Source organism: Pleurodeles waltl, chromosome 11 (assembly GCF_031143425.1).
Source record: "Pleurodeles waltl isolate 20211129_DDA chromosome 11, aPleWal1.hap1.20221129, whole genome shotgun sequence".
NCBI classification, from domain to species: domain Eukaryota; kingdom Metazoa; phylum Chordata; class Amphibia; order Caudata; family Salamandridae; genus Pleurodeles; species Pleurodeles waltl.
Window position 1 is genome coordinate 323,896,091 of NC_090450.1, and position 20,601 is coordinate 323,916,691.

At 44.0% G+C, this 20,601-nt stretch overlaps 1 protein-coding gene across 1 annotated transcript in view; it reads right to left on the reverse strand.

The window, feature by feature from the left end:
- The window catches only part of LOC138265672 (serotransferrin-A-like), a 79,618-nt gene that overhangs the window by 49,488 nt on the left and 9,529 nt on the right, over positions 1–20,601 (reverse strand). The window contains exons 2-4 of the mRNA XM_069213587.1: positions 15,214–15,374; positions 12,905–13,013; positions 7,263–7,454 (exon numbers count right to left, since the gene is read on the reverse strand). Coding sequence (XP_069069688.1) covers positions 7,263–7,454; positions 12,905–13,013; positions 15,214–15,374 — 462 coding nt within the window. The remainder of the gene's footprint in view (positions 1–7,262; positions 7,455–12,904; positions 13,014–15,213; positions 15,375–20,601) is intronic.

The following is a 20,601-nucleotide window of genomic DNA, read 5'->3' on the forward strand; positions in this document are numbered from 1 at the left end:
GCCTGCCATGAATGCCAAGGTAACCAAATACCAAGGTTGTTTACTCTTGATTTCACCTCTTGACTCTTTATTCCACCATCCTTCATCTCCTGTCTCATGATCTCACTCTTCCATGTTCATTTTAATTCCTGCATTTCTCCTTTTGTGTCTGGTTTCTTATTTTAGAGCTCCTCCTTTGTTCTCCTTTTTCTAACTTTCTCTCAATTATTCTATGTCAAAGTCTGATGATGAAAAGTAATTCCTCATTCCCAGAATGAGTTTTGGCACCAATGGGAACAAGTACAGCACTGCCACTGGAGTTTAAAATTCACTATTTGAAATATTGCCAGACCTGGGATTGTATCCAATTAACACACGGTTTGTCATCAGTCAGCTGAGTTATTTTTTTTCTTCTAGCGGGTACAGTGCTCTGAAGCAACATGAGGTGACATGAGCTCATGTTACCTCGTACTGCTCCTCAAAATCCCCAAAATATTCTATTCTGTTCTTATTCATATCATGTTTACTACTCCTGACTTGGTACTGACATGCTTTGCAGACTGATGGCTTGTTCCTCCGTAGGATTCTTAGGACATTATAACTGTCTGGACTCACACGAAATTACAGTTGCTCACATTTATTCGCAACAGTTATTTGGTTATTAAACCCTTCTGTCCTACCAATTTGGGGTGCATTTGGTATTGTTTGGTGTGCTACAAAAATCGCCAAAGTTTTCATACAGGTGATAAACACCCTGTCACACCATTTGCTCTGCGTTTGGTACTTTTTGTCTTATCACATTATCACAAGCTTACTTGCACACATATCCACCATAGGATAGCAGTCTACGAGGTTGTTACTGCTCAGTGAAGTCGAAAGGATGGGAATTTCAACAGTCCACCGCTGATGTGCACCCGTGGACAACAGGATCTGACTTGGACAAAAAAATAGGCTTGTGAACCCAAATATATGAGGCCCCTGTTAGCGAACCAGAAACCTTAAAAAGTGGCTTATTATTGCACAGCACGGCAGTTTTGAACTTATTGAGACATGCTGTATGAGACTTTTTCATGGTATGGGCGACCGCTTGCATTGGTGCTTGTTGCAGGCAATGTTTGTGGTACTATCAGGGAAATCAACAGTGAAAACAGGCCCATATGGCCTTAAAACAGGCCCACAAGCTGCTATGAAACATCCAACACCTTGATCTGTGAGACCAGCCCATCCGCACTGCCTGATTTCCCTATAGGCCAGTGCACCCCTGGTGGACCAGTACAGTATGCAGAACTCCTGCACTAGCATTATGAGACTCAGTCCACATGAAGTCCTTTTTAAGCCACAGAAGGAGTGCTGTGTAGTGTTCACAAAGAGGTGACAGCGGAATAACCCACTGAAGGCACAGTCAAATCCCCAGAACAGTGTTGAACTATTTCTTACAAAGATAACAGAGGGTGGCCTGTTGGAGGCACTGTTAACCCTCCAAACAGACTGCTGTATTGTTTTCATTCAGAGGTGAGAGAGGGTAACCTGCTGGATGTGTTGTCATAACCTTAAAGAAGAGTTATGGCATTCAACCAGAGGCACTGAGGTAGCCTATCGGAGGCACTGTTGACCACCAAACGGAAGCAGGTATTGTTTTCACCCAGAGGCGACAGATGGTAGCTAGATGGAACCAATGTTAAACCACTCAGGGAATGTTGTGGTGCTTACTACAACTAACACTGGAACAACCTGTTGTAGGCAGTGTTAAACCCCAAAAGGAGTGCTGAATGACGTTCACCCATGCCATCCGTTTGTGATATTGATAGCTTACTTCACTGGTGTTGGTGATCTGTACAGGAAGACATCTCTTTCAGTTTTTGTTGGAGTGAGATAAGAGAGGCGAGTTGGCTGTCTTAGATGAGTCAAGTTCGATTCCACCTGGGAGCAGCAGATACACAAACCTCTGGAGGCACTGTTTTCTTCTGATGAGTCACTTAATGGAACTGACCAAGGGCAATGGTGGGTCAAGCTCTTCAAGGTACTGTTAAGCCACCAGGCGACGCTATACGAATTAACTCAGGATTCACACAAGACTAATACATGTTGAAAGAATGAAGTAAAAAGGGAAAACTGTAAGGAGGTTAAACACGTGTGGCACCGAGCAACGCATATGACTGGGCATTATAGATTGTGCTGCTAAATTCTTCATCCATCTTCTACAGCCCTGAGCACCCTCCATCGCCAGGATTATCAGGTTAAAGGAAACTGTGCAGGAGCAGAGTGTGAATGACATGACTTGCTTTGCATAAGTCAAATGGCAACCGGCTCTGTAGACTGGGGATAAACCCAGTTGCATGGGCACAAGTGTATAACGATACAGTGAAGGTCAGCTCAAATTTTGATTCTGACAGCTAGGGGCATTCTATGGCCAGGTACTGTCCGTTACTAAGGGCCTCCACTTCCTTACTATGAAAGGGTGAGTACCTGCACTTCTCAGCATTGCTGTAATACATTTAATGGGAGTGCACCTGCACTTCTCAGGAGCAAACAGGTATTCTAAATAAAGAGTACCTGCACTTTTATTTTTCCATTTAAAGCACTCGGGGTAGGTCAATCAGAATTAGATTCAGGATAAGGGGTGCTGAGAATAACATCTGAGGAAAGTGGGTTAAGTGAAAGGGGATTTTGGCCTCTGGCCCTGGCCAACAGTTAACAGCAGGAGCTCAAAAGTAGAAATTAAAATCAACATAATAGAGAAGGGACAGGAACAGTGGCATCCGACCCAATGTTCTGCGCACAGACAGTGTGCACGTGAGGGTGAATGAAAATGTGTAAGGGGACTCTAGGAAGGGTGGTAAGAATTGGAGTTTACTGGGCTGAACGCACTGACATCCTTGATGTCCACTACAATAGGTTTAGTGCAAGCAAGTAAGGGGAAATGGTAGAGTGGAAATTGAGTGTGGTGACGGTGAAGCACACAATACTTCCAGTTAGAGGATTGATACTTCATCTGATAGTTTTAAAGAAGAGACCATGGAGAACAATTATGAGTGGCAAAGCATTGCTAAGAAGGGTGATGACAGAACAATGAATAGAGGGGCAAAACTGTAGAGGACCACAGGGGCGACAAGGTGATAGGTAAGTTGAAAGCAAAAGAGGGAGATGCACAAAATATGCATGATTACCGAAGTGACCTAAATCTGCTAATGAAGACTAGGAGACAGCCATTGAAAGGAAGTACATCAGGAAACTGAAGGCTTCAAGTGTGAATTGTAACCTGCAACAGGAACTTGCAGGTGATCAGCTTCATATGGCTGTGTACAAAGAAACAGTGTATAACAGGAAGGATTGCAAGGAGGTCGATTTCTGGGAGATGGACATGGTAGTGAATAAGGGAAAGGTACCAAGAGAAGGGGGGATTAACAGCTGACTGAGGTCTGACATGGAAAAGGATGAAGAGGAACATAACAGGATAATATTGAGGTTGTTATAGCGTTGTAAATGAAAAGGAAGGTAAGGTAGGAGGGGAGCTGGAAGAAAAGATGCATGGAAGGGTGGAGCATTAGGAATGACAGCATTAGCACAGCAAAGGCCACAAAGGGAGAGGCCGAATTCAAGAAACGGTACATGGGAAAGGAGTAAGAGAAAGATGAGACTCACAGAGAATGGGATATGCAAGTGGTGGAAGAACCAGGAATGGGAGCAATCCATGCTTTAGTTATGACAACAAGAGAAATGATGAGTTGGGCAAGATTTTGGAAAGTATTGAACACTGGGAGGTTTGAGAATACAGGGAAGGTGTGCTCAGAGACTGGCAGAAGAGGAAAGGTAAAGAGGAACTAGGAGCCAAATGTGCATTCCAGAATCATATTAGGATGGCAATGAGTCTGCTCCTTTAATGTGCCTGCAAACAAGTAGTCAAGGCTCCTGTGGATGGGATGAAATGCTAATAAAAAGTGAGTGCCATTGAACGGCATGTCCATCAGATTTGCTTGGACTTCCCCCGAAAATCTAGATGGCCTCAGCCAGGTGTGGCACCTCAAGGCCACCGTCAACACAACCACTCTCCCCAGTGAGTTAGTTGTGTCCAGTCCACACTGTATTGTGAACTTAGCTGCATCTTTCCCATCTTTCACTGCTTCAGAGAGTATGGCCCGGGCCTCCTTTAGGACCTGAGGAAGCACTTGCTCAACTGTGCCCCAAATGGTATGGGAGAAATAACCTAATAAGCACAAGGTATTCACCAACCTCAGTGCCAGGCTGGTGGAAGAAAACAACTTCTTCCCAAGGTGGTCCAGCCTCTTGGACGTCCTATCAGGGGGACCAGAAGAAAATGCGCCATGGGACGTAGAGGCTTGGACAACCAAGCTCTCGGGGTGGGGGGGTTGGGTGAGAAAGCCAGGGTCACCCAGAGTGGATAGATGGCAGAGGGCAATCGCCCTATTAACAGGAGCCAGTGTGCTGGGCTTGGATCAAGTTCTCAGCCGGACATCTGTAAGTGCATCACTAAAGGGCAAAAGGGGTTCAGATGTGCAAGCCCAAGGCTAAAGCACTTCGGTCAAGATCTTTGTCTTGACCAACACTGACGACAATTCAAGGTCAAGGACCTCCACTGCCCTACTCACCACCATTGCATAGGATGCTCCCTCCTCCATAGTCACAGTAGGGGGAGAGAGTTATCCAGTAACTGGAGAGGTGCCCAGACCACTGGCCTCTTCTAGGCCCTCATACGCATCCATGGATTGTTCCAGCTGGTGTTCTAGAAGGTCCAGCACCCCTCCCACTCTTCTCCCATGCCTGAATATGGATAATTAGGATCAGGCAATGATCTGGAACCTGTGGGTGCCATCTGCACCAGAAACTGCATCGTACAATGCTGTTCCAGCCCTTGATCATCAGGGATAGGAATGGGGCTGGTGCCACCAGGTCAACACACCAAAACATCTCTACAAAAGTTGAAAAAATGCCTGTCAAAAAGCGACAGAGGGGTAGCTCTCTCTCCAGATCTGTGCTAACTGGCGCAGAAAGAAAAGAACTGATGCCCGCTCGCCTGGTTGGTATCTATATAGGTGGCCGCGTCATCACATCCGGCGCCAACGAAGCCCACAATGCCATGCAGCACCGAATTGAGCCACCCGACGACACACGCACAGGGTATTGCCTAGCAAATGTTTACGGATCCAACCTGATGCCTGTGAAAATCAGAAGTAAGGAATCTGCAGCTAGAAGTCTCTATCAGATATATTAAAACAATAGATGGAAAAGTGCTGGCACTTAATTAAGTTTTTCTTGTTGCCAGGGTAGGGAGAGATGCAAACCATACCATAGTTTGGACATACTTTGGCCTAGCCTGTCACTGAATGGTGTCAACAAGGTAGCTGTGTGAACATGGGTGAGTTGATTGGATGATGATGATTTAGGCAGCAGCTCCAAGGGTGTAATTGGTGCTGAGGCCTACAGAGTAAAGGCTGGGTTTTAGGAAGAGAGAGGTGGTAGCGCACACTACCCCCAAAGCACCCAGGGCCTTCCAAAGATGGGCACTGAAAGAGAGATCTGGAAAGATCCAGGAATAGAGTTTTACAGACTGTATGACCCAGGACACTGAAACATGGGGATCAGAGTGCGGCTGTTTACATCAGTGCGTTAAATGGCTCGACAACAGGTAGCAGTACACACAACACTTTCAAGACGGGCACAGAGACAAAAAAATGGAAAGCTCTAGGGTCAAAGTTTCTGCTTGTAGCCTAACCAAGGACACTGTCACATGAGGGGCAATTTAAGTATACTTGCATGAAAGCTCTACATGCACCAGTAATTATGGCAGAACTCAGTGCAGAGCTGAACTTTATCAGCCCGTCTATTGGGCACATAGGTGAGTCAGTATCTACAAGTCAATGATTCCCATTGTATAAGTACAATTGAGGCAGGTAAAACCTTAACAAAAAGATGTGTGCTCATAGAACCACCAAATCAAGTTCATTCTATGTCGAACGTGTGTGCATTTTATCACAGGTTCATGTATGCAGTCGGGGTGTAAGATTTGCCATCCCCTCAAAATGGGTGGATACTGCTGAAGGAATACCAACGTGCACTGAATTCGCAATGCAAACGTAGCATGACTGGATGGCCATTTTATTGATGAGCTATCAGTAGGCTGAGCTAATGGAACCAAAGTAGTGTATTTCTCCAGTACTAAGGAATTACAGTATAGCAGTGTGCCTACTGGTCAGCATTCAGGCTCATTGGGAGAGCAGTTTGCAGAAGTTTCAGAGCTTCCTTTAGGTCTTGACACGTAGCCCGCCAGCCTGCCAACTCAGCAGAGGATTGTCTGGCATAACTAGAGATCCCTCCCCACCTGGAAGGGATCTTTTTAACAAATGTGCATCTGTTGGTCCGAAGATAATAATTTCATGAATGCTCTAATGATGCGGCCCATCAGCCTTTCTAAGGATCTGCCAACAGAACCCCAGCAGTTTCCCCACCTCTAAATGCGGTGAGAAAACTGCAACTTTGGAAAGGCAGGAGCAGTTACAATTCATGCCATTACTCTCACTAACTCAAACTCTAAACTACCTCCTCATCTGTTGGATATTATTGTGTTTCAAAGATCTGCACTGAAGTACATTGACAGAGATGTGGATGTTTCATTGTAGACTGCCCATGTGTGGTTGAACTATACATTGAAGGCTCTAAAATAGCAGTGCCTCTGGCTCGTCTCATTCCTGAAGTATCAATGGGAGCTATTATCCGAGACTAAGCAGCTTAGTGAGGAGACTCTCCAACCTAGAAATATAAATAGTGAAAGGTATTGCAAGGATAAACATGCATTAGCAAGGCCAAAGGTTCTGGGAATGTCTGCCAGCCTTTTTGTTTTTTTCATGCCTGTTTTGCTTTGTCACGGTTTTTGCAAAATGTTATTGTTGCAGTATCTGCTGGGCATTCATCGATCTAAAAAAAACAACTTCTAAGGAAAAAAACATTTTTAGTCTCAAAAAGCACACATTGATATAGTAGACCTTGGCAAATAGGGGAACTACGTTGTGTATGGATATGCTTCTTTTGAATAGGTAGAATGCCGTGAGGATAGCCAATGGCTAAAGTGGGCTGACCCACTACCCCATATTGTATGCTGTATGAACAATTGGTGAACAGGGTGGGCTAAAAGCCCGTCAGTTAAGTATGTTATTAAATAATTTTAGTGAAATGCAAAGATCTTGGCTAACTCTAGACAAAGAAAGAGAAGAGGAGCGTGTTGTCAGGGTATTGCAGCACTAGCTGAATGGGCAGTTGATAATAGTTACCTCTTTGTAATGGTTCGTCATCACTTCCTGTCCAGGTGATTTGATTCTGCTCAATCAGTGTGCCTATGGGCATGTTCCAGCCTGCGGTCTTATCCAACCCGGTGTGACACGACTTCTTGCCCTTTAGATCTGTAAATTTAATATCTGTCCCCTTTTTCGCCACAGCGACAGCAAAGTAGCAGGTGTCAGTCTCTGGATGGGGAAAACAAAGAAAGAGCCTGAAGCGTCTGCTCAGGGCAAGGCAACTGAACTACAGTGGATCAGAAGATCCAGAATGGCATTGAAATAGCAGTGTTGATTTCTACAAATGTGTGCCTACAGACTACTTGCTGCTAAGCAGGTTCTCAATAGAAATACTTCTCCAGTTTTCCTTCTAGTGGGATTACGCAGAGATATTACCCACGAAAATTAGCACACTATCGAGCATTTCTGCAGCCCTCAGTGTTGTCACTGGTGGATATGATGAGGACAAGTTCTTCAGTGGCAAAGTATTTTGTGATATGCACATAAATATATTTTCTGCGACAGAACAACAAAACTCTCAGTTAGTGTTGCAAGCTTTGAAATAATTTACTATTTTCAGATGCGCGGTTCAGAACTATCGCTGAAAACCTATATCTATCAGTGGCGGCCGGCAGCTTTAGGAGGGAGGGGGCGGGCAGGAAGCGCACACTCATTCTTTCACACAGGCACGCACATGCATTAACAACACTCATAACATTCAAACATGCACGCACCAAACATTCATTTTAAAAGATCACACAGACACTCATTCTTTCACACACACACACACACACATGCACATCCATTAACAACACTCATAACATTCAAATATGCACGCACGCACCAAACATTAATTTTAAAAGATCACACTCACATACACACACACACACACAATTACCTTCAGCCTCGGAGGTCCCAGGAGGGTTGGGACTGCTGCCTTCCCTCATTGGCTGACCTTAGGCCACGTCAGAGCCTCGTCACAGAGTGGGATGGGTCAGTAAGACTGCTGACCCCACCCCACCCCACTCTGTGACGAAGTGTCACTGATTGACACTCGCCCTGGGTGCTTCAGGGCTTGAACCTGAAGTGCCCAGGTTGAAGTAAATGGGTGACACTTTCTTTGTCACCCAGGTGAGGGCCTTGAGGCACTTTGCTGAGCCGAGGAAGTCACGCCCATAGGAGCTGTGACCTCCTCAGCCCAGAAAAGTTCAGCTCAGACAGCCAGGAGTCTGTGCAAATCGTGCATGTCTGCTCATGGCTGCCTGACCTGAACATGAAGAGTGTCTGTCAGGCTGACCTTTGTTAGCCTGACAGACACTCTTCATGAGGGGCAAAAGGTGGGAGAACGTGGCCCCTCCGCCCTAAAGGACGGGCTGTGCCTGACATCTATTTATCTAATGTGTAGCACCCATGAGTCTGATCCTTCGAATGCTTGAATAGGAAAACCTTTTAGCTATGGTGACACTAGTGCCTCTAGGGTAATTCTATATGAACAGGCTTAAAGTGACAGCCAGGAGCTGCATCCAATTTGATAGTAACCCTTAGAGATTGCTTTGCCCCCAACCACCTTGGTTGCCTTTAATTTAGCCTGCCGCCTGGGTCTTCTCTCAGGCCTTTTCTGAAAATAGCCACAGACCCTTGAAACCATAAACTGCTTTGTGGTGTTAAGGTAGCGGGGTGGATCCAGGTGAGTCATCGGAATTCTGTATCTTTTGCCCAGGTGAATCCTCAGAATTCTGTAGTCTGGCAGCAGTGATGTTACAAAGGATCCTTTTATTTATTAACGATGCATAGGCCACCTTTTAGGGCTGAGAAAAATTGAGCAATTATTGAATTGTGAAATAATGTGCATTTGAGTAGCAGAGAAAGTGTGCACCCTATGCGCTGGAGAGGATACAAGAGTCACTGATTATTTATAGGGATACATACTCCTATAAGCTCACTGCAAAATTGAGGGGAACAAATGTAAACAAATGAGTGAGGAATTGTCACCATTAATTACTGACCGTATTGCAATGTGGTGGGAATTAGGGCATATACAGTGCACCCGTACAGTGGTTGATGTTGGCGAGGTGTGCTACCTTAAAAATAATCTACATGAGTTTACAAAGCTGTTATAACCTACAAAATGAAATATATACCTAGCGAGGTCTTAGCATGAATATTTTCTAAATTAAATATGTTGAAATATTTATTTGAGCTTAATAAACTAATAGAATGCTTTAGGACCACTTTAGAAGTCAAATGTGATTTATTGATTAGACACTACAAGTATTACTGCAATTACGTTTTTTGTTAGCCTTGAGGAATTAAGAGTATTTTGTAAGTAATGGAAAAGTTGAGGACCTAGTTAATTAAAGATTCTCACTGGAAAGTATGTGCTCTGCTTGGACTATATGTTAATCTATTCATTCTGCTCCTGGTGAGTTGCTACTTCTACTTATCGGTAAATGTGTGAAAATAATTCCAATAAATCCACCTGGAGTCTGCGGGATTCTTTATCAGCCGTTTTGCTTCACTCTGTCTGTGAAATTTTAATTTGGCATACTGCTTGTGAAAAATGCGACTGACGACTTTAGTCGCTAACCTAATCTTTCCTATCAAAAGATAGAATGGGAGTCAGGATTCATAAAACGTGTATGATTTCCTATCACTGAAACATATTGCAGAATGTAACAATATGTTTCTAGTGGGTCTTGTAAACAAAACTATGCATGCAGCTCTACAGCAGTGCCTAGTTTGTGCTGGTGTTTCTTGTGTTCAACATAGACACTTGGGGCCTGAATTATAGTTTGGTGGACGTGTTACTCCTTCGCAAAACGCGACAGATCTCCTGTCTGCAGGATTATACTCTCCATGGGCTATAATGGGATCGTTATATAGACAGCTGTGATGTTTGTGACAAAGTAACCCCCTCTGCCAAACTCTAAATCAGGCCCTCAATTCTTGACAGCAGCACTTATTTATTTATGACAGACCATCACACGGTAATGCTGTCAGGCTGTTTTTGTGCACAAGACATATGCAGTGGGTTAAACAATGAAATATGCAGTACAGAAAAGTATAATAGTAGCACGTATAGGACATTCTTATAACTTTAGGCAACTTAGAATAGTTCACATGGTTGCATTTGAAGAAGTGTGATGGCATTTGGCAGTGCTGGCAGTTGGGGGTGCATGCTGTAGTGGCTTCTTAACAAATACCACAGGCCCTGCCACTTATTTTTCTACAAATTAAGTATTATGACTGAAGTAGTGTTGCATTAAGCCTGAAGTAGTATTGCATGAATTATATTTTTAAACTGGGACTGGAGTGGTGTCTAACTGCCCACATGAGTCTTCAAGACTTCTATAGCCATCATTCACAGAAATGTTTAGTTGCTTTTGGTCCATTCGTTTTGCATGGGATCTTATCACCTGAAAATTGAGAAACTAAAGATTAAAATGAGAAACCAATAGAAAAGTGCTAAGGAAGATGAAGGTCTTTGGTTAGCAAATATCCTATGAACTCAACAGCTAGAGATTTCACCAAGTCCTCCAATAGAGTTTACTTGAAGAACGAGAACCACTTTGGCACTTTAATGCCCCTAACAAGGAACATAGGCTCAGTTGTTTAGCTATTAGACTTAAGCCTGATTAAATTCTTAGGGTGACCTGTGAAAGAAAGAGAAAATAAGAGTGTCATACATTATAATAGTATGACTTTGCTGGTACAAATAGCAATTAAATGATGTGCTCCGGCATTTATGTTTAACATTCCTTTGGTAACCTACTATGGTTGTGCCTTAGACACAAAGTATAGACAGCAGTCAAATCAAGTCACTTAATTTAAAACATTATTAGTGTACAGAGGTTTATTTTGTTTCCAGCAATCATATTGCACCTATTACTGTATTAACAACCACATAACTCTCTAGTTTCCTCTATAAATTATTCTTCTATTTATTATATATTGTTTTTACAGTGGTAACTTCTGACTCGGCATCATCGGAGATAATGGACAGGTCAATCTAAGTAGTTTCTTGCTTGCCTTATGAGTAAGGAAATGACAGGCATGATGAATTAGTAGCCTTTTTTATTCCAAAGCAGAGTTAGTACAGTTGATGCTGCAATGTTAGGAGCCAGACAGAATGTAGGGGGAGAGAATGAATGCTCTATATCAAGAGCACCTTAACAGATGTGCCAACTGACCCTGTTCAGGTAGGAGACTCCTGATTTTTTAAGTCTAAAATAGCTTTATTTATATGGCTCCTGCCTAAAATTGCCTCTTCAGCATATTTCAATGGGGGATGAAAGCCCGATTTATTTTTAAATCTCCATCTTTCCAGTTTCAAAACGTTGGCGTGTATGCAAGAAGGTCAGGCAAAGTAAGGTCAAACTTCAAAGACCCTGAACTGCAGCCTGTTACCCTGTCATGCTTAAGTATTTTCCGAGATACAGCAAAGACTCCCATTGCTCACCTACACCCACACCTTTTAGTGAAAGTCAGCATTCGAAAATAGTACATTTTAAATAACTACTATCAGTCGCGGTTTGCTGGAGAGAAATGGTACTGCGAAGCACTTGGCAGGGAGAGTGAGGGGGACCACTCTACTCCGTTGTTGCTGGCACAGGCTCCCAGCCTGCCCTGAGGCCAATCCTGATGCTGCTCAAAACAGCGTTAGGATTGGCTGGGGGCACCCAGCCAGGGAGCCCCCAGGCAGACTGGGAGCCTGTGCATGCTCTCTCCAGCCCGGCAACACAGTGCCGGGCTGGAGAGACCACAGTGTGCATGCATGTTTGGCCGGCCCGAGATGACCAGCCAAAACATACTTGGGAACTGAGGGGAAGTGCTGTGCGCTGCCCCTCCAACCACGTCACGCCTGTGGCCCTGCCCACTTTTATAGTAAAAACATAATAAACTCAGTTTATTATGTTTTTACTCCAAAACTTTTGCAGCTCCTGCTGCTAGTGGGGGTGATGCTTCTCCGCCCTAGAGGAGGAGCCATCCCTGACTACTATGCTTCTAAGTTTTCATAACAGCATCAGCTATTCTTACCAGTTAAAAATTGAGGTTTTACCAATCAGCTTTCCCCACCAAAGCTTTCATTACGAGTGTTGCGTAGGATTTGCAGCTATGAATGAGACATGTAAGAAACAGCAAAGACTAAAATGAACAGGGCATGCATAATCTGGTGAAGTTGAATGACTTGTTTCTTCCTACGAAATTCTAATTTTAACATTTAGTTTCTCCGATTCCGTTGATAGGGTACCATGCAAAACCAAAGGATCAACTCAAAAGGTGAGCAATTATGTGGCTGTGTACAACACCGAGTCTGTGGTAGCAGCTCATCCACACACAACTTTAAACAAATGCTATTTACGTTGTGAGACTAGACAGGTTAGGGGTACGCCAACCAAACATCTGGTAGTCTGTCCTAAACAAGTGCTGGTGTTAGGAATTAAGTGCCGGTGCCGAGTACCGCCAAACAACGGCACAAATTAAGCGCTGATCTAGTTAGCCCACATTTTAAAACTGAATGACAACCCCGCCAAATGACCACCATCAAATGGAACTCAACGCTCTATTTTTAAAAAGGAAAGCCTCTGGTCGGTGATACTTTGTCCTATGTAATAAAGAAAACATTATTAATAGCATACCTTTCTCATTACCGTAATCTTCAACCATTATAGGCTTCAGATTGTGTGGTGCAAGGCCAGCATCATAAATATGTCCACCATCCAGACATATGGCATCCGCCTCATATTCCTGGAAAAGATATGATAGTGTTCAATGCAACATAGAAGTCAGAACTCTGAGTACTGGAAAGGGTATATAATCTGTAGGCTGGTCTGTGAATAGTCCATAAACCTAGTTTCACAGACCATTTGTGGATTTACTGTTCAGCTGTCTCTAATTTGAATGACAGGCCACACAAACGTGTAGCCTTCTCAGAACATGTTTCTAACACTAATTTCTTGAAAACTACTGAATGGATTTGCACTAAACAAGCCAAAGGTGCTTTCTTCAGTGATGATCTACTTTCCTACTAAGTTCAATGTGCTTATGGTAAGCTGTTTTCTGTGTGCCAGAGAGCAAATATTCCTATGTGAAATCAGAAATTATGTGCCAAATGTGGTAAATCTAAAATGATGCAGTAAATTCTGCAGCCACAGAATAACATAAATCCACTGGCCCTTACCACTTTCTATTGTTTTATAAACAATTTATTCATGAAAGGTAAACATTCTATTTCCAGTTCCAATCAGTGTTCATTATAAGCTGCACTTTGTATATTTTCAGTCCATTTTAGAGGGGTTATATGATGTATTGCATTTGCCTGCCATGTACTTGTTTTGTGCTGCTTATGGCCTTCCTCTGGCTGTGCACAACAGCCAGGTCCTGCACCCATGCAGATGAGCAACACCTGCTGTGCATATATATATATATATATATATATATATATATATATATATAACAAAGGTTAAAGGGGTGCTATCCTTAGGTGGAATTGTCAGTTAAAACGTACCACTTTAAAATAAAAAAAACACTGAAATTTACCAGGTATCTGAAGTAACTATAACTTGTGCCCTAAAGTAACTATAACCAGCTCCCCTACCATGCATAGTGTTGTCATCATTGATGGTATTTCAGATGTTGCAGTGATATTATCAATAGCATCATGAAAAATGTTATGAGTGATGTAATATGTGAGGTGATTAGCAGTGCATGGCAAATGAACGAGTTATAGTTACTTTAAGTCATGAGTTATAAGTACTTGAGATAGCTATAACTAGTGAATTTCATTGGTTTTGTTATTTTAAAAGGGTATTTTTAACTGACATTTTCACCTGCCTATAATGTCCCTTTAACCTTTGTTTTTTTCAGTAAATGTCCATGTTTTTTAAACATAAAGTAAGATGTAGACTGCTATGTGCACCATGGGGTTGGACACGGAGCCCTGCCCCCAATCCCCCTTCCAGCTGCCCTAGCCCCAGCAAATGTCCTACACCCCCCACCCACCCCTACAATACGACCTTTGGCCGTACCCAGCAGAGGTATGGGTGCCCTTAGCATGGTGTACATGTGACACAAGGTGAAGGCAGCACCTTAACTTCTGAATTTCATTACAATGGCTTTGTCAAAGTCACTGTTAACTTTTTAGTCATGCGGAACTTAACTTAATTTCATTGAATTGCTTTTGTATGTTGGTATAAATGGCGATGGTTATGTGTATTGTGTGGGTATATGACAGTGGCATGTTGCCTTATGATGGTGGGTATGATGGTTTATGATGTGGGCTGTATGAATGATAGATAATGAGTGCGTTGGCATACAACGTTAGTTGACTGGACCTATGATTACGGGTGTGATGGCCTATTGCATAGTTTGTGTTGATGTATGATGGTGGGTGTGTTGGCATATGATATTTTGTGCTGGAGTATGATGTTGGTTGTGATTGTGCAGATGTTTATATTGGCGTATGATGGCAGTCTTATTGACATTCCATTGTCACTGAGGGCTTATGATGATGAATATGTGAACCTATGATGTTGATTCTGCTGCTGTGATGGGTGTTTTGGGGTATGATTTTGGTTTTGCCAATATATGATTGTGCGCGTACTGCTGTATTATGGTGGTTGTGGTGCTGGTGGTAGCAAACGTTTTGACAATAGCAGTTATGATATTAATGGTATGGCAGTGCTTGTCAAGATGGTGATAAGGATGTGGTTGTGATGATAGGAATATCAGCGATCACAATGGTGGGGGTGATGTCAGATCTGGAGCAATTAGCAATGGTTCACTTTTTGTATCATTTGCATATTTTACCCCACACTACATGACATAAGATGGACTAAACCGCAAAGTAGTATTTTGTAACAAAGGCATACGATTGCACAATTACCCTATTAGTAAAACGTGTATGCATTATTAGTGGCAGTGATGTTATGTTGATATCTTTACATACCGAAATGGATTTAATGCAAGCATGAGTGCTGGTCCTTGACACACAGCTGAGTTTGCAGTCCTTTACGGCCTCTTTAAATGCCAGACATTTCTTGAACTCTGCATCTGAAATCGTGCACCACCGGATGTCATTCTTGGGCACCGGATCTGCCAGGCAGCATGCTGTGGAAAAAAGAGTAGATGAATGGGATGTGACCAAAGGGAAGAAAAAAAGAGAGAAGGAGACAACGGAACAACACAAACAATTGGGAAATGGGCAAAGAGGAAAGAGCGGCTTGGGGAAAGAATGAAAAATAAGTTGAAATGTGAAGAAAATGGGTTTTGAGTAACAACGAGTGAAACTTAAAAGAACAGTAGTGCCGATGATCGATGGGCGAGAAGGGCGATTTTGGAGAAAATATGAAGTGGACGTGGCGGAAGGAATGAAGTGAAGGAGGCAGAAGAAATGATAGAAGAATAGGGGAGCACTACAGAGAGTGAAAAAATTGCTGGGCTGGAGCAGGAAGCTGGAAGGAAGAAAGAAACATTAAAATAAATTCCTTAGAAAACAGTGCAAGATATCCATGCACAATTGAAACTGGTTGCAAAGAATGAATGAGGGACAGACAGAATTACACAGGTTGCAAAAACGTTGCTTGCAATTTGAAAGTGAAATAGAGTGCTACCGATATTACCTACTCTCTACACTTTTCCGAACAATGGGTCTAATTTAAAGTTTGCATATGGTATACTATGCAACAAACATGGCAGTTCTCTAGTCCACTGCATTGCAAGTGCATTACAGCCCATGGTGCTTATAATTTGGCAGACAGGTGATCCACATCGTTTTAACGGAGTATCCCATTTGCCACAGTCTAAATAAAGCCCTGTGGCCTAAAACATAATAAACGTTATCTTTCCAACACCTTAAACAACTCAACCCCCCTCCCTCCAATGGTTCTAAGAGCCCCTTTGTGTGAGTCTTATCTTTCCCATTTTCTTCTGCTTCCAGCTTCTATTATTGGTCGACCAGCCCACTTTCTACTTCTCGTCCTACTTGATTCACTCTCCTTCTGGATCGGCCCGCTCTTGTCAGCCCAGCCTGTCCCGGGCCAGACTCGTCATGCCTTTATTCTGAAATCCATCTTACCCATAATGCACTATAACACTGAAACGCTGTATCAAACTTGAACACGCCATTTTGTGGCATAATTTGCACAATATATTGCGGAGGATGGGACTAAGAGTCCAAATTCTATTTATGAAAAGTTATACACGCCTCCGACTGCTCGAATTCTTATGAACTAAACCCTTTCGACACAGGCAGGGCAGCACCCGGTCTCTGCTTCACTCTGCCATTGCCACGGAGCCACTGCCATGTAACCGAGACACCATCATGCTCACAGAGGGTGGCATTCTTGCAGAGACTAGTATATTGATGCACACAATTGACACTCTGCTGCTTACAAAACACCCGAGGGTAGCTTATATGTTTGTGCTCTGTGAGGTTACCAAATGTGACACCTACTCCAGCATTGTGAAAAAACTGGAGCAACTCAGATATGTACCCAGTAGCGGTCTTTAAACGAGCTGTTACCCTGGACTACCCGATTATTTGGAGGGAGGACAGAGAGTCGGTTATGATTAATAACTATGAGCCAGTGATGACTAAAATGCATACTGGGTGAATAGATGGATAAGCCCCCCCTACCCCCCACCTTTTCCATTGCAGACAGGGTTGCGATCATTAAGATGTGGTGATGCGCACGTTTCTTTATATATTTATAAATATACCAGTCCCCTGACAAAACGCTTCTTTCAGGATGTAATGGCTGAGCTTGGTAGACTAGCATAGGCCGGGGATCATCCAGGGGCGGATTGACAGTTCCTTACCCTGAGCTATACTATTTGCCCGCTCAAACCTTTTTTGCAGTCTATTGGTACCAGCTGTAGCCACTGTTACCACACAAGGTTGCTGAAACAGAGGCAATAGCCTAGTAAAAAACGTGCATACTCCAGAGCCACTGTGTATACTGTGATGACTACTAATAATGATTTAGCCTGGTGTGCCATCAACTACTGTATTCCTTGAAGATTCCACTTTAAAAAAACCTTGCGCTAACAAATTAGTCTCAGGCAGCGATGAGGTGCTCCAGTAGAAAACATAATATGCCGGAACTGGGGCATTTATTTCAGAAGAACACTTTCATGTTGTCTTAGCAATTGTGCGACAAAGGCCCAAAAAACACACTGGATATGTTCCTATACCACTATGAAAGAGTATCACAAGGTTCCCTAGGAGCCTATTGAATTTATAGCACTCATTAAACTGTTTGCTGTTTACCACTGAGTACAATAGGGATGGATCACACACAATATATTCTAACACTTGGTGTAGGAGGCTGGCCTGGTTTGTAGTGGGTACCTTGGGTACTTACACCTTATACCAGGTCCAGTTATCCCTGATTAGTGAAATCCACAAATTCCCCCCTAGACAAGTGCAGTGTGTGCAGAATCACTGGGAGAGTAATAATACAGTAAAGGTTAATAAATTACCCCACCCCAGAGCTCAGAAAAGCAGGAGTAAAGTACTGCAAGTTTCGTTAGGACACACTACACATCATTTTGGGGATTTTGCAGCAGCCAACCAACTCTGCAAAGAACAACTGCTGGATTATTGGACCTGAAGACCTGCAAAGGAAGGGGAACAAGTCCAGAAGTCGAAAGAAGGTCCAGGAAGGACAGGAGCCCCTGCCAACCCATAAGAGGGTGCAAAAGAAGAGTCACTGGTTAGTTGAAGACTGCAGAAATGCACCCTAGGAAGATGCCAGCGGGTTCTTGCATGATGCAAAAGATGTCCCACGGCGTGAAGATCGTTGCGGATGAAATTTTGTGTTGGAAGTCACCAACAAGCCTTGGCTATGACAAAAGTGTGTTTTTTTCATCAAAATGGTGCTGGATGGACCCAGGAGGGACCTGGGGGCCTCAACTCTGTGTGAGGAGGAAGATGGGGCTATCAGCACTTTAGGGAATCCTCAGGATGCCAGCCAGCACCCCAGGAGTCGCAGGATCCGGGTTCGAATGAGGTGTAAAATATGGTTTATGCAGCACAACAAAAGAAGGTCCCACCCCTGCTGCCGGAGAGCAACTCAGCAAGTTGAATGTCACAGGATGGAGTGCTGGGGACCTGGGCCAGGCTGTGCATGAAGGGATTTTGCAAAGAGTGCACAGAGGCCTCAGGAGGTGAAGAAGATGCATTACACAGGGGTACTGTTGCTCTCGGGGAAAGCAAGGTCTTACCTCCTCCAAATTGCATTAGCAGGACCTCAGAACAGTTTATGTCGATGATGTCCACCCTCTGTGTACTTAGGAGCACGCTTGTCGCTGTGAGAGGAGTCCAAGTGTACTGGTCGTCGTCTTGGAAGGTGCCTGCTTGGAGCAGGGGAGTGACTCTGTCACTCCATCTGAGATTTCTTCAGTCCTTCTGGTGCAGGGTGAAGACAGGGAGTCCCCAGAGCGTGCATACCATGGAAACTGCTGCAGTTGCTGACTTGGAGCTGAGGTTGCTGAAGAAAAATGTCTCTTGTAGACACTTTGTTGCAGTTACAGCATTTCTTGGAGCAGGCTGCGGTTGATCCAAGGTCAGAAGAGTCTGAAGCTGTTGCAGAGGATTCCTGAAGGAAACGTGCAAGCAGAATCTGAAGAGAACCCACAGGAGAGACCCTAAACAACCCTGAGAGGGAGATTGGCTACCTTATCAGCTAAGGACCTATCAGGAGTGGTCTCTTAGGTCACCTGCTGGCACTAGCCATTCAGAGCCCTCCAGAGTGCCCCACACCTTGCAAAGCAAGATGGCTGAAGTCTGGGACACACTGGAGGAGCTCTGGGCACCACCCCTGGGTGGTGATGGACAGGGGAGTGGTCACTCCCCTTTCCTTTGTCCAGTTTCATGCCAGAGCAGGAGAGAAGGGGTCTCTGAACCGGTGTAGACTGGTTTATGCAAGGAGGGCACCATCTGTGCCCTTCAAAGCATTTCCAGAGGCTGGGGGAGGCTACCCTTCCCAGCCTGTAACACCTATTTCCAAAAGGGAGGGCTGCCCAGACACCAGGAAGGCATGACCCTGTCTGTGAGATGGCAACAGGTGTAGCTGCAGTGCAAGCCTCAGAGAGCTGGTTTGGCAGTACTGGGGGTCCATGGTGGAGCCCCCAGGATGCATGGAATCGGCTCCCCAATACCAGATTTGGAATGGGGGGACAATTCCATGATCTTAGACATGTTACATGGCCATATTCGGAGTTACCATTGTGAAGCTACATATAGGTATTGACCTATATGTAGTGCACATGTGTAATGGTCTCTCCACAGTCACAAAGTCCCGGGAAATGGCACTGAACTATGTGGGGGCACCTTTGCTAGGGCCCTCACACTTAGTAACTTTGCACCTAACCTTCAGCAAGTGAAGGTTAGACATATAGGTGACTTATAAGTTACTTACGTGCAGTGAAAATGGCTATGAAATAGTGTGTGCACTATTTCACGCGGGCTGCAATGGCAGTCCTGTGTAAGGGTTTGTCTGAGCTCCCTATGGGTGACAAAAGAAATGCTGCAGCCCATCTGGATCTCCTGGAGCGCCAATGCCCCGGTTACCTAGGTACTATATACTAGGGACTTATAAGGGGGGTCCAGTATGCCAATTGAAATTGGTAAATGAAGTCACTGCCCTACAGTGACAAATTTAAAAGCAGAGAGATCATAAGCACTGAGTTTTTGGTTAGCAGAGCCTCAGTGACCCAGTTAGGCACTACACAGGCATACACATTAGGCCATAAATTATGAGTACTGGGGTCCTGACCAGCAGGATCCCAGTGAGACAGGCAAAAACATACTGACACACATGTAAAAAATGGAGGTAACATGCCAAAGAAGATGGTACTTCCCTACACTTGGCTTATGCCCAACATGCCATATACCGCCCAAGACTCTGTAGGCAAGGGATCTTGGTGACTAATTGGACATTCATAAATGGCCTTACCGTTGTGCTCAGTCGAAGACAATCTCCATGAACTTTAAGCATAAGCTAATACGTCTAAATTTTGTACATGGGCAAACTATATGCCTGCTAGCTTACATTGTTTTGAGATTACTAAAACACATGTGCATGCCCTCTGTCATCAACCGCAGTCTGACTTTTTGCACTTGTCGTTGGCATGTTGATGCGTGGCTGCCTACTGGAGGCCGTTCTGAGATATCTCACATTGCTATTCATGAGATTCCAGCCACACTGGACATTGCAGCATTGAGGTACGCAGCAAAAATGCCCAGGTCAACATGGCGTCTTGCGGCAATATTATTGTTAGTCAAATGGGAGATCCCTACACCGGCTAAAGGGTCCCATCCTCATGAGAGAAA